This window comes from Seriola dumerili, unplaced genomic scaffold (genome assembly GCF_002260705.1).
Source record: "Seriola dumerili isolate Sdu_G_001 unplaced genomic scaffold, Sdu_1.0 BDQW01000050.1, whole genome shotgun sequence".
In the NCBI taxonomy this organism is placed as follows: Eukaryota; Metazoa; Chordata; class Actinopteri; order Carangiformes; family Carangidae; genus Seriola; species Seriola dumerili.
This window is the reverse complement of record NW_019174305.1, coordinates 3,389,143-3,402,434: the sequence shown is the minus strand read 5'-3', so window position 1 is coordinate 3,402,434 and position 13,292 is coordinate 3,389,143. Positions and strand designations below refer to the sequence as shown.

The 13,292-nt window shown below is 40.5% G+C and overlaps 1 protein-coding gene across 5 annotated transcripts in view; it reads right to left on the bottom strand.

Moving 5' to 3' along the window:
• Positions 1 to 6,369: 6,369 nt before the first annotated feature.
• LOC111217884 (regulating synaptic membrane exocytosis protein 1-like) overlaps positions 6,370 to 13,292 on the bottom strand; it is a 76,805-nt gene continuing 69,882 nt past the window's right edge. For all 5 annotated transcript variants that reach the window (XM_022739900.1, XM_022739902.1, XM_022739903.1 and 2 more), the window contains 5 exons: positions 11,342 to 11,486; positions 10,654 to 10,766; positions 9,635 to 9,736; positions 9,266 to 9,405; positions 6,370 to 9,147 (listed from right to left, as the gene is read on the bottom strand). In XM_022739900.1, coding sequence (XP_022595621.1) covers positions 8,929 to 9,147; positions 9,266 to 9,405; positions 9,635 to 9,736; positions 10,654 to 10,766; positions 11,342 to 11,486 — 719 coding nt within the window. In that variant the 3' untranslated portion in view covers positions 6,370 to 8,928. The remainder of the gene's footprint in view (positions 9,148 to 9,265; positions 9,406 to 9,634; positions 9,737 to 10,653; positions 10,767 to 11,341; positions 11,487 to 13,292) is intronic.

Below are 13,292 nucleotides of genomic sequence, written 5' to 3'. Positions count from 1 at the left end.
GGCATCACCGAAGCGGGCATCAAGTGCTCGTTGGTCTTTTCAAGCATGCGTGTCCTCTGCCGGGAGCCGTGCCCTGGACGAACAATAAAGTACACGTGCTAGATGCCGTCTACCAGGCGCTGAGTTGCCAGAGCGCGGTGTTCGCCGTCACACTTTGACCGCCCTCTTTCCTCTTGCATCAACCTCTCTCTCATTTACACAACTGCCGCTGCGCGTAAAGGTGTCCACCGCGCGCGTCCTGTGCGTGGTGCTGTCCTATCAGGCAAAACAAGTTATGGACAGAGTGCGACCCTGTAGAACTGAGGGGGGGAGATATTGTAGCAATAATGTTCAGTACGGGCTGTCTTCCCTCTGCACTTTTTTCCGCCTGTTGCTTCAACACAAGAGCTGCGCGGCGCGGGAGACGCTCAGCGGTGCCCGAGTGACTTTATATTGAATGTCGTGTCACAGTAAACACTTGATTTTAACTTACAGCCACATCATTAAAATTTCAGCTTGTGGGAGTTTCTCTTTAGGTGGCATTGGCGCGCCACGGGGCAGCAGAGCAGAGATGTAAATGAGCAACTGTCGCAAATCGTGTGATTTAATTTCCTGAAAAAAAAAAAAAAAGTTCTGAATTACAGCACGCTGTGGAGGAGCCTATCAGGTAACATGGACTCCGATGAAGTTTCCACTTGGTCGAGTGGAAAAGTAACCACTGAAGGCAGCTCCCTGAACATCTGCAGAAAATATTAACCAAAATTACTCCTAATTCAGAGAGGTCTTTCTTTAAACCGTGTGTTCTGTTAGCTCAATGTGATTTTACTGAACGCAGTGAAGGTTTTATGTGTGAAAGAGAAGCTCTGCGTTGTCATTGTTTGAAGGCTGGTGTCACTGCTGTCACTGAAACCACGTGGCACCTCAGACACATCTCTCTGGCGCAGAAGTGCGGGTTTTGATGCCCAGTGTATTGACGATATGTGACCCAGTGTTGCTCAGAGTGAACTGTGCTGTGGACCAAGAGGCTGAATGAAGTGAAAATGCTGCTTCCTTTGTGGTATTAAAGCCTAAAATGAAAGTAGTTTGAAAAATGTAATGTCAGCTCTACCTCCGCTTTGACTTCCGCTTCACAGACGCAAGTACGACTAAACACAATATTCTCTCACAGCTGCCTCATCATGAGCCTGATTGGCTGCTGCCCTCGGATGCAGCGAAACGCTGACCACAGGTGTGCTAAAGATACTTGACCTCTGGCAGTAAATCCAAGTGAGTGAGAGTAAAGCGGACTGCCAGTACACAGGCCTGCGTGTGGGAGTAAGAGCGGGTCAGAGAGCAGGGAAGTGTGTATTCTCATATTTTTAATCCACAGCTGCAGGAACTGCTTTTACCTGCGGGGGTCTGACAGCCTCCTCCTTTCTTTCAACAAAACTACGCCATCTACTGGTCGCTGCGGCACCAGGCAGCCTGTCCAGAGACCAGGATCTCAGGTTCTGAAAGTGAATCCTCTCTTCTTGCTCTCAGTTTGCCCTTAGATCACGATACATCACAGAAATGTTATCAGGGCACTGAATCTCCTGCAGTTTAGTTTGTGAATAAAGGTGATTAAGGACATGAAACTTCTGTTGTCAGACTGATATAGGGGGGCTTTTTATGCTTTTCCTTCAGCACATATAAAAATATTTGAATATAACTTGCTCCAACTTGATACATTTTTGGGGAATAAATAAAAGTAATTTACACAAATGATAGATTCAAAGACATCACAAACTGTTCTGTTGTTGTGTTCAAACACAGATCTTTATTTTAAATCCTGGTGATGACCCCAAACGATAAAAATCTGGAGTAAATGTGAAGTACAGTCATAAAAAATATGGAGTGTGAATAAGTATGAATATGTCACTCAGTGTAAACATCATAAAGTGTCTGTGTTTACAAGCATATTAATATCCCTTAGCCTAGTTTTAGTCATATTCACCCACACGCAAATGTAATATATGTATATTGAATTCCTATATATGCAGTAGAATATATATACATATAAATTTAAAAACATATGTAAAAAATTTTATATGAAGCCTTAAAAATTGGAACAATTTTCATATATTGACATCTGGCCCATACAAACGTATGTCTATGTATGTATGATTATATTGTAGATAATTGTTAAATGAATAGATGGACATGTTTAAAATGAATGGGAAGTTAATTAGAAAAACATATATGAAGAGAAAGAGTTTTATATGTATGTTGTTTTAATGAACTCTAAAATAAATATACTATATCATTTATATATTAGTATGTATGGTTGCAACAATATTAAAATTAATCACATTGATGATTTAAATATATGCACATGTACAGATTTTACACTGAGTATTTCATATATGTTATAAATGTAAATCTTCATATATCTAGAAGAAGTATATATGTGATAATAATATATCCCCTTAGGAACATACAGTATATGGAACATCACTCTTGATACAGGCACATATACAGTATGTTGTATTGCATTTCTGTATGGGCAGGATATGACATGTACATGAAACATAAGAAACTTGATTATTTATATCCCTGTACACATGATTATAACAGTTTCAGTTTACTTCCTGGTTGTCTGAACTCTTCATGTATTTACTGGATAATCTGAGTAAGAGAAAATGAGACCAATAATACAATGCATGATATACACAATGGAAGTCAGTCTTTCCCTTTATTTCAGCATGTTGATCCTCATTTACCATTTATCAAGATATACGTACATAGATATAAAAATAGATATATTCTTTTATTGACTGCTACATAGTTGGTTGATTGATGTGGCAGAGAGTGTTTACGCCCCAGTTTCTATTGGTTTCTATCTGAAACCAGATTATGGTTTTTACATGTGCAAATACAACCAGGATATTTCAAATACCTGATCCTAACCAAGATTCATGTGCATGTGTAAATACAGTCAATGAAGACAAGAATATGAATATATGGAGAAGATAACACTGTTAATACCTTAAAGCTTCTTTAAGGGGAAACAAAACTACTTATCCACCGACCAATGACACTCAAATCCTTCAGAGGTCTGAGCATGAAGACACATTAGCATTAACATAAAATCAACTTGCACATTTTGATATGAGAACAAATGTATGTTTATATAAAACTGCAGTGAGGATTTTCATATTTGATTACACTGTTCTATGTGGATATTGATCGTCAAACTAAGGGAAGAAACTGAGGGCTAAAGGAAGCAGCAGTTGGCTTACAACCTTAAAACTGTGCAGTTATCATGTCATCTCGTCACATGGTGAGATGGTTTCCTGCATCAAGTGCATGCCTCCTGTCATGCAGCATCAACAAGTAAAAACATTCGAATGAAGAAAGGCAGCCTCCTGTTGAACGCTTCTCAAAGTAAACAGTCGTGTCAGGAGACATGATTTAGCTTATGTGTCCTTTTTTCCCAAAGTTTTTGTTTGTTTATTTTGTTTTTTCTTCATGGATAATATTAAAAATTAACTTCATAATGTTTGTATTCCACTTCCACTCACGGTCTCTGTTTCCACCGATATGTGATCTTTGACCTGATTAGATAGATTAATCCATTTCCTGGGAGCAGCATGGAAATTTTATTGTGGCCTCTGACTTTTATGATCTGCAGTTCTCTTTTCCACCATGGTCCGCATCCACGCTTTGTACACAGAGGTCGCGACCCCTGATGCTATGACGAGGGGAACTTGGGGCCCCGGCTGGCATGGCGAGGCTGGTGGGAGGGTTCGTCAAGATTGCCTGCAGATGTTGTTTCGGGGGCCCTTTGCTTATTTAACAAGAGGATGTTGAACATAAATCTCCCAAGCCCTCTGCTGCACTGTATCATATGTGAGGTCACACATGAGGCCATGTTGGTTCTACTTCCTCTTCGGGTAGACGCACTGTAGCACCACCCAATGCAGAGAGTTATGGTGCAGCTCTGTAGCAGGACACGGCTATTGTATGTTTTTTTTTTTAACAACATATCAACATCATTAAAGCTTTTGCTCTCCAGAAATTTACCTCTGCTTTGTGAGATTCTCTTTTTCCTGTGGCAAAGCTATACATGTCCAAATAAGAGCCTGCTGTTTGTGAAATGATAAAAATAATAGTAAAGACAGCTCCAGGAATAGAGGCAGAGCCTTTCTTTTTAATTGATAAAAATGATTAAGGGCGTAGTAATGAGCAGACTGCTGGCTGAGTGTAGGAGCCCAGACCTCTTAAGGGCTCCTTTTTATTGGTATAATTATCCAGTACAAAGTAAACAAGATTTATCACTTTAAATGGAGGGGAAGAAATGGACAATCAATATGAGAGATAAGTAGCACTAACACTGCCAACCTCAGGGGCGAAATTAGAATATGTGACTGTAAGACTAATGACCAGGGACTAAATGTGCACACTGAACGAAGTCAAATGAGTAAAAGCCAAAATTATGACAAAGTGACAGAGTATGTGTTCCCTTTAATCCAGCAGGTCTCAACAACCAAGAACTGCTAGAGGTTATCAGGCTGCACCTGGATGGTGCCGATACAGACAGTGAGCGAGTCACTGATAGGGTTCAATGGTCAGCAGTCAGCTATAACTCTAGAGGAGCTTGACCCAGACTGAAGAACAATGGCTGACTGTATCCAGTGTTCATATTACCTCCAATACATGCTTTATACTGCCCCTCTGTAGCAGTCTGCCCCCCCCCCCTTCTCAGATTTTCTCAGTTATTTATTCATTTACTTACTTACTTAGACATTTATTTATTTTTTCGTTTATTTATTAACTATTTATCTAATTATTTTGGAATGTTTCACAGGGAATGTGGGTGGAGTGGGAAGTGAGGGTGGGGGGCTCTAGTATTGGAGGGGTAAATAAAAACCTTTTGTCAGGCAGCTGATGAATGCCATGATGTACATGGATAAATAAGAGCAGCATGTTTATCCTTGTCTAATATTGTAGATGTATGCAAGAAACTGATGCTCCTTTTTTGCTGATGTTTTTTCTTTTCTTTTTTTTTTTTTTTTCATAATTCAACCTCCAGTACTGGGAGAAAAATAATAATAAAAATTTTTATCAACAAAAAACCTGGATTCTCTTTATGATTGGTGTATTTCATAATGTCAAGCTTCCTCATTTCACTCAAGGAGTATTTTTTTTCATTATAACATACAGTTTTCAAGCTGGTGGTGTGGCTCTAATCAATTGTTGACTGTCAGACTGAAATATCTCAACAACCATTGGATGGATTGGATGACTATCAAATGTTGTACGGATATTCATGGTAATGGCTTTGGTGATGTTTTCCTGCAGCAAGCTTGAAATATCTTTGATATTTGTGGTTCTCAGAGGATGAATCCTTCTTGTGAATTTTGGTTCAGACATTCGTTCTCCCTCAGGATGGACTGTAATCACGTTGGGGATCTGACTGAAACTCCAGTGCCATATCACCAAGTCAACATTTTCATTTATCCTGTACTTTAAGACTAAATACCTGCAAACTTTCCATATACCTCAGCTGTACTTGAATTTAGTGCTAATTCGCAAATGTTTGCATTGTAACATGCTAAACACAAGCAATATTCCTGCTAAACATAAGCATGTTAGCATGCTCTAGGTCTTGTTTTATTCTTATGGTTACTGTCATGCCTGTAGCTGAGGTCACCGAGCTCTGGACCTCTTTCTAGAGCTAAAAATAACATTTGACGCCAAATACAACTGGATAAAAAAGGCAAGTTGAGAATTGAATTCAGTTTTTTTCTTCTCCACTGGCTGAGTCAGTCTCTCCCTACCTTCTGCCTGTTTGTAATGCACGGCTCGACCCGCGGCCCCTGATGCTATGACAAAGGGAACTGGGGGCCTGGCTGCCATGGCGAGGCTGGCGGGAAGGTTTGTCAAGACGGTTAAAAAAAGTTTGACAGTTGATTAAAGTTATTTATACAGTCTTTAAAATTATGAATGAGTAGCTTTCTGATAAATATTATTTGGGTTGGCTCATTTGTAGTTATTCATACAAATTCATTTCCATATATAACAATGAGTAATTTGCTACAATATGAAAAACAGAAATCTATCCATCAGATCCACGTAGCTAATGTCTGTGTATCTCGCCGTTCATCTGTGCGTTAACAGTGAAACATTTGTAATGTGTATCTAAAGTTGAACATGGTGCCTCTCTGCTGAGATGTACCAGTGAACCAAGAGATCCCAAAGTTTTTCAATATGAACTCTTGACATCATGTCATGCAGGCTGAGAGTATAATTAAACACACACACAGACACACACGCACACACACACACACAAAACACAAAAAAAAGACTTGAGAGACATTGAATTGAAGGCGAGTTCAGAGTCAGTTTTCTTCCACACATTCTTTTTATTTGTAAATAATAAAAATGAACTTTTTTTTTTTAAATATAAAACATACACATCATTTGAGCCACATCTGTTATACAAACAAGAAATGTTGCAGTGAATGCTTTACTTTTTTCTAATTTTCTTTTTGTTTCAGTGGAACACAGAAGTTGTAAACAATCAGCATTTTTTTTCCTGTTAATACTGACAAAAATAAAATAAAGAAAGAAAAAATAAAAAAGGAAAATAAACCCAGCTTCACCGGACAATGAAAAGAAAAGTCAACTCTTCTGAAGTGGGGCTGATCGTGGCCGGGTTTCAGACACTGGTTTAGAAGCACAGAGAAGTGTTCAGACAATGACTTTCGGAGCAGTGGTTCAGACCTGTCGTTTTTGGGGCTGTGTGTTTGAGTTCAGCCGGTTATGACCCTGGCCTTGTGTTGTCCCACTGCATGTGGTCCCCAACGTATGTATTAATCGCTGCTCATTATATAACTTGGCCCCTTTGCAATTATCACTCAACCCAATGAAAACCCAGTGAGTGGCTGCTGAGTATTTACAGTGTATGACTCTCTGTGCATCTGCATTTATTCTCTATATAATTTAACAGTTCATGTGATAGCATATCTGAAATCATTATGTTGAAACATAATTCATATTTCCATATAAGTGGATCTGATTTGTACATATTTATTCATACATCATCTCAGCCCCTTGGAGGTATACTATGATGTGGAATAACAGTAAGAGGGGCTGTGAGGTCTGCTCAGTACTACTGTACAGTACAGTACATCTTCCAGAGGGTCGAGGAAAGACATCAATGTAATTGTGGGATTTAGTTTGAGAGACATTCAGCACCGGACTGAGGGACGTGGAATAGACTGCAGTTGAGTTCAAATGTCGTTGCGTAATGGGAATGGCTTCGGTTTCTTGGTTTTATCTCTTTAATATTCAAGTACGAGCAAACTGTACAACTGCATGCAACATACAAGTGGCCCTACAGTATGTGGAACTAACACACGTATCTAGTTCAGTATCTTTTTTTCTGTATCTGTTTCGTTTTACAAAAATATGCATGCAGCTTGGAACAGGTTCCAAAGTCATGCTGGCCCCAACTCTTTCCTGGTGAGAGGAGTTTGCGGGCCAAACGGAGGATGAGCATTGGTGTTTGGTGTCCTGACAGATTAGTCTGATTGGTTACTTTGACATTCACAGAGATGCACAAGGGAAACTGTGAGCGATTCTTCTCTTCTGTTTGTTTGTGCGTTTCCTAATATCTAGACAAAGAAATGAACCGAACCAGTGACGGGAACGTTACTTTTTTTCTTTTTTTAACTACGTGTTTTTTTCAAAAAGTTAGACTTTTTGTTGTAAAAAAATCAAGCTCTTGTGCTTGTGTTTAAATTTCAAAGAATGTAAACTAAGGGTTGGATAAAAACCTTAAACGTGCTGGGGTGAGGGACTGCACTCCCCAAAAGATGTGAAAAATTAGACCGTCCTATCTTGCTCTTGCGAAGGTGAACAAAGATTTCTCTTTTCAATTTTTTTTACAGTGATGTTGTACCCTTGTGATATTTCAAAGTGACATAAATTTCATTTATTGGTCAACCTCTTGAGAGGCCTAATATACATCTATACAAAGACGACTGGCCTGGACATTTGCCAGAGGTGGAACAAGGAAAACAACTTTGCACGCTAATCGCACTGTCAAGTGTAAAAATCTAAGCTGTGTTATCATCACCAGCAACCCCCCCTGCATAACACTTGCAGACATTTAATAGTTTTTATATCCTTTTTTTTTATCTCTTGTGTTTTGTTTTTTTCTCTCCATGCACACACCAGACTGACAACATTATCATGAGCATTTTACGCACTGTAAAAACATTTTGTGCCAGTAGTAACAAAGGGAAAGAAATGAACAACAAAGCAAACACGCTAAAACAGTGTGGCTTCAGAGCAGCCATGGTAAACATATTGAAAAGAGGATCTTTCGACAGAGAGAGGGACCAGTGATGTGGCTCCAAGGTCGAGGCACCAGAAGAAGGCCCTGTGCTTCCAGACTGAATTCCAACGTGTGAGCACCCTGCCCGGGGGCAGGCGTGCCGGCAGTCTGTTGGGGTTCTGGAGGAGGCCACTGCAGCCACCTGCAGGTGTGGAGGGTGATTACCTCTGTCTCGAGTCCATACATTCCGATGCTTACATACATTTCTTTGCTATTGTTGATTCGGTTAAAAACCACCCTGCTTCATTTTTGATTCTCTGACACTTTTTCATCTCCCGTCTCAAGAGCTACTGCTTGTTGTCTGTCGACAGCCCTGCTTCTTCAGCATACACAGAGAAAAACTATAAGATTTTTCATTGAATGGATATGAAACACTGAAATGTGGCACTTTCTACAACAGACAAAATTAACCGCAACAGGAGTGATTGTCAGATCTCAACAAAGCTTTCTCATTGTGACTGTTTCTGATTGTTGTTGTTCTACATTTCCGCTATATATATATATATTTTTTTTTTAATCTCTCTCGCTCTACTGTATGTTTCATGAGTTTGTTACTCGCCGAGCGGTGTAGAGCTGTTGGTCCACTAGGATCGAACCCCCGGAGGTCCGGAGGAGCTGTCAAGCGACGACTGGGAGGCTCGCCGAGTTAGGGAGGCAAGTGTCGGATCCACCAAGGAGGATGGTGGGAACAACTTGTACCAACCAATGACTGTGCTTGATAAGTCCAGTTCCTCCAATAGGATTTGTGCAACTCCCATGAAGCTTTTGTGATCCATGCGGCCGTAGTCTCCCCAAACAATCACCTGGAAGAAAAACCATTTCTCTCAAATTACTCAGCTCTACTTCCTCCTGCTGAAACAAATGATCGAATTTAGAAATAAAGATTTTACTTTCTAATGACGGAACATATCTCATTCTCACCTGTAAGACTTTACCCTGTGGGCTTTCCTCGAATAGCAGTGCTTGCTGGTACAGTGGGTCAAGTGTTTTCCGTGCAATCTTGGTTTTCTTTTTGGCTACGTATGCTCCATTATTCAGCAGATAGACCTTGACATATGGAGCTGAAGACGAAGACGAAATAAAAAAGCCATTAGTGGCGAACACAGCACCTCGCCAATATAATCTAGATCAGACCTCACGGCTTGTTCTGGAAAGGAACAGCACAGTGCAAGCTTTGGCTGAGTGTACGTACTGGATTACAATGCATGTAGGGTGTGTATTTTATACTAATGTGAAAAAAACAGAGGGATTAGTTGCTCTTCAGTATCTAAATGTAGGTCAAGTGCTTACCAGGGAGAGATTTGGATCCTGGCTTTTGTACGAGTCCTCGAGCTCTGATGACTTCCACCTCCAGCTGACCCTTTTTCTCCATCATACCAATCTGGATGTCACCTGGGAGACAGATGAAGATGAGAAGAGGATGATCAGTTTAGAAACAACAAGAAGGGATCAATGACGGCATGTGGTGTATGGCTGAAAGTTTCAGGAAAGATAAACCTAGAAGTGCCGGCACACTCAGGCCATAAATATATATGATCAAGGACCGCAACACATTTCACACAGCGCTTCATCAGGTTCATAAAAAAGTACGATCAGAGGTTCGAATATGTGACAACAATAACAACACTCTGATTTGTCAATATTTGCAATCTTAATATTTTACTATACACTAATACATTATGTTATACAATATTATATGTTAATATAGACATAGTAATATCTTATTACTTATTATTATGTTTTTCTTAAATTATGTTTTCTATATATTTCAACCTTTATCTACAGGGACAGTGTAGAGAGACAGGAAAGGCAGGAGGGAGAGGAAGAGGGAGAGAGGGAGAGAGGGAGAGAGAGAGAGAGAGAGAGAGAGAGAGAGAGAGAGAGAGAGAGAGCGAGGATGACACGCAGCAAAGGGCCCAGACCAGATTCAAACCGGGCCACTGTTTTAAGGACACACTTAACCAGGTGAGCTACCAGTGTGGCCCATCTTGTTATTCATCATACATTATATTACTACACTGTTATAGTATATTACTGTTATGATTACATATAAATACAATACTATAGTCTGCTGAATTGGTACTAGTTATCACACTAATATGTCACTTATCTTATCTTATAGAAACATGAAAACATGAAATAGGAAAACATATTACAGAAAAACAAGATTATAAATAAAAGGGATAAGAGAAAAGGAAAAATACAAAAAATGATTAAACAGAAAAGAAGTGACACAAGAGAAGAGAAGAGAAGAGATGTCATCGGTATCATTAGCATCACCAGTATCACCAGTATCACCAGTATCTTACCGATAGCAGGAGTAGCCAGTGTTTGCCTGCCCACTAACTGAGCTGGTCCCAAACCATCCAGGAAGTCACTGAACTGACTGCTGGCACCCAGATTCACGCCAGAGAAGATCAAACTAACACACAAAACAAAGAAATATAGATTTAAGTATGATGACAAAATGAATATTTTGTGACTGTGTACTGTGTATTGTACCACCAATATTCAATATCAAATCTGATTCTTAGATTTGTGGTTTTTATCTTCTGCATCACTTGTGGTGGTGTCTGTACACAGTCAGCATAGTTTGACACTTCAGTGCTCATTTGCTGCCTGTCATTATTTACAGCATGAAAAACATCCAAAACTGCCCAAGTGAGATAATCCATCACAGAAAACACCAGACAAAGTTGAGCTTTTTAACAGTCTGTTCATATCCAGTATTACACTGTTTACTGTCAGTCACCTGACACATGCAGGCAGAAATGGAAGTCTCTGCCTGGATATGTTGAACATGTCAGCACACAAACTTCACTGTCACATCCATATTATGTTAAAGGTGTCATAGTCGGATGGGACAGCAATTAATTTGAAGCTATAGTCGCTTTAGCAATGTAAAACTTGCAGTTTGAAACCAGCGGAGAGAGATGCAGAGAGTGTGTAGATGGTTCAGGGAGAGTAATCAAAACAGGAAGAGAATGGTTTACTGACTTTCCCTCAGAGTTGTAGCTGTTCATGCTGCCATTGTTGGACTCTCTGCTGGGCTGGCGGCTCATGTTCCTGGTCAGCTCCACTGCCATCCCAGTCTCTGTGCTCCTCTGGATGGGTGCACCCTTCTCCTTCTTACTCTTCCCCTCTGGGTGAAACAAGAAACACGGGGAAAAATCACAAAGATGTAGTCAGAGACGCTGCTGTAGTTATTTTTCACCTTTATTTATTTTGACCCTGTGCTGTGCTAATTCACTTCAGGGTACATGTGAGTACAAAAGTAGTGGAAAAAAAGAAATGCTGCAACACTGACTCACAAAATTAAGTGGACACATTTTAATCCCTGTCGTATCTCCATCAGCTTGACCTGACAAAACGTGAAGTTTGGAGAAAATTTGCAACCATTACAGGGGAGTGGTGTCAATCATCCCATCTAATTCTTGGCAGGAAAGCAAATAAACATATTTCCCAAATGTCAAATGTTTCTTTTGAGCTTTTGATTTGCCTCAAAATGTTTAATTTAGAACATGGCAAATCACAGAGCATTAAAAGAGCAATTTCTTTTAACCCTTATTCTCCATGATATCCTGACTTTCAGTCACTGGTATGTGTCAAAATCAGGATCTTACATTTCCTACAATGCATCTAAAAAGCAGCTTTTCCTAGACCCATTCTACCTTGCAAACAACCACATCCTCAAAACTCCACAACCCCAGTTTGTAACAGAAACTTTCTGTAGCTCTCAGGGTTGTTTTTGAACCACAAAATATTTTACATTCAAGATTCAAGCTTCAATTTAATGATCATTATGCAACACAAGATTGTATAACAAAATTTCAGATGTAGTCCCTTCATGAAAACAAAAGTTACATAAATGAATGAATAAATAATCAGCTATGTTCATGGTAGAGTGTGGAGGGTGATTTCAGTCGTCTCACAGCCTGAGGAAAGAAACTGCTCCAGCGTCTGGGGGTACGGCAGCGGATCCTTCTTGCCAGACGGCGGCAGGGTGAACAGGCTGTGTTCTCGGGTGGGTATTGTCTTTTAGTGTCCTTTGGGCTCTGTGCAGGCACCTCACCTCACTGATATCACTGATGCCCCGTAGATGGTACTGATGATGTTCTGGGCAGTTTTAATCAACTGCTGCAGAGCCTTCATGTCCTGGGCCCTGCACATCCCAGTTTGTGATGCTTTCTATTGCTCCTCATAAAAGTTAACAAGAACTTCACATGAGTAGAGTAGAGATGTGTGATGACCATGACAGGTTCTCTTCGGTGTGGATTCCCAGGAACTTATATCTGATCCACCTCAGCTCCACTGATGTAGCACCTTGGTTGCATCGATATTGAGAAGTAGGTTGTTCTCTGTGCACCACTCTGCAAGACTGTTGACTTCCTCTGGATAGGAATTCTCTGTAGTCTGGCTGATGATGGTGGTGTTGTCCACAAACTTGACAAGGGAGTTCTCTCCATGTCTGGTAATGCAGTCGTGGGTGTAGAGTGTGAACAGGAGGGGCCCGAGCACACAGCCCTGAGGGACTCTGGTGTTGAGCACCAGAGTGCATGAGTTGTGTCTGCCAATCTGAACTGTCTGGGGTCTGTTTGTGAGGAAGTCCAGTGTTCAGATGCAGAGGGGTGGTACTCAAGCCCAGAGTGCTAAGATTGATTGTGGCTGTGCAGGTGGAAACACTTTAATATGAAAGTGATATAAATGTCAGTAGGCCTAATATCATCAGCAACCTGATTGGCACGTTTTTCGTACAGGTCTTCAGTATCAGGCCCAGCAGCTTTACTCATATCCACTCTCACATCTACTGTGGATACTGACAGTGGCAGCTCCTCTGGAGGTGCTCTCTGCTGATGTCTCCGCTTCGCCCCCGATGCCAGCCTTATTCTGAAGCTCTTGTGTCTTAACAGCTGACCATCTGATAGAGCCCAGGCTTTCTGGTTGAGGA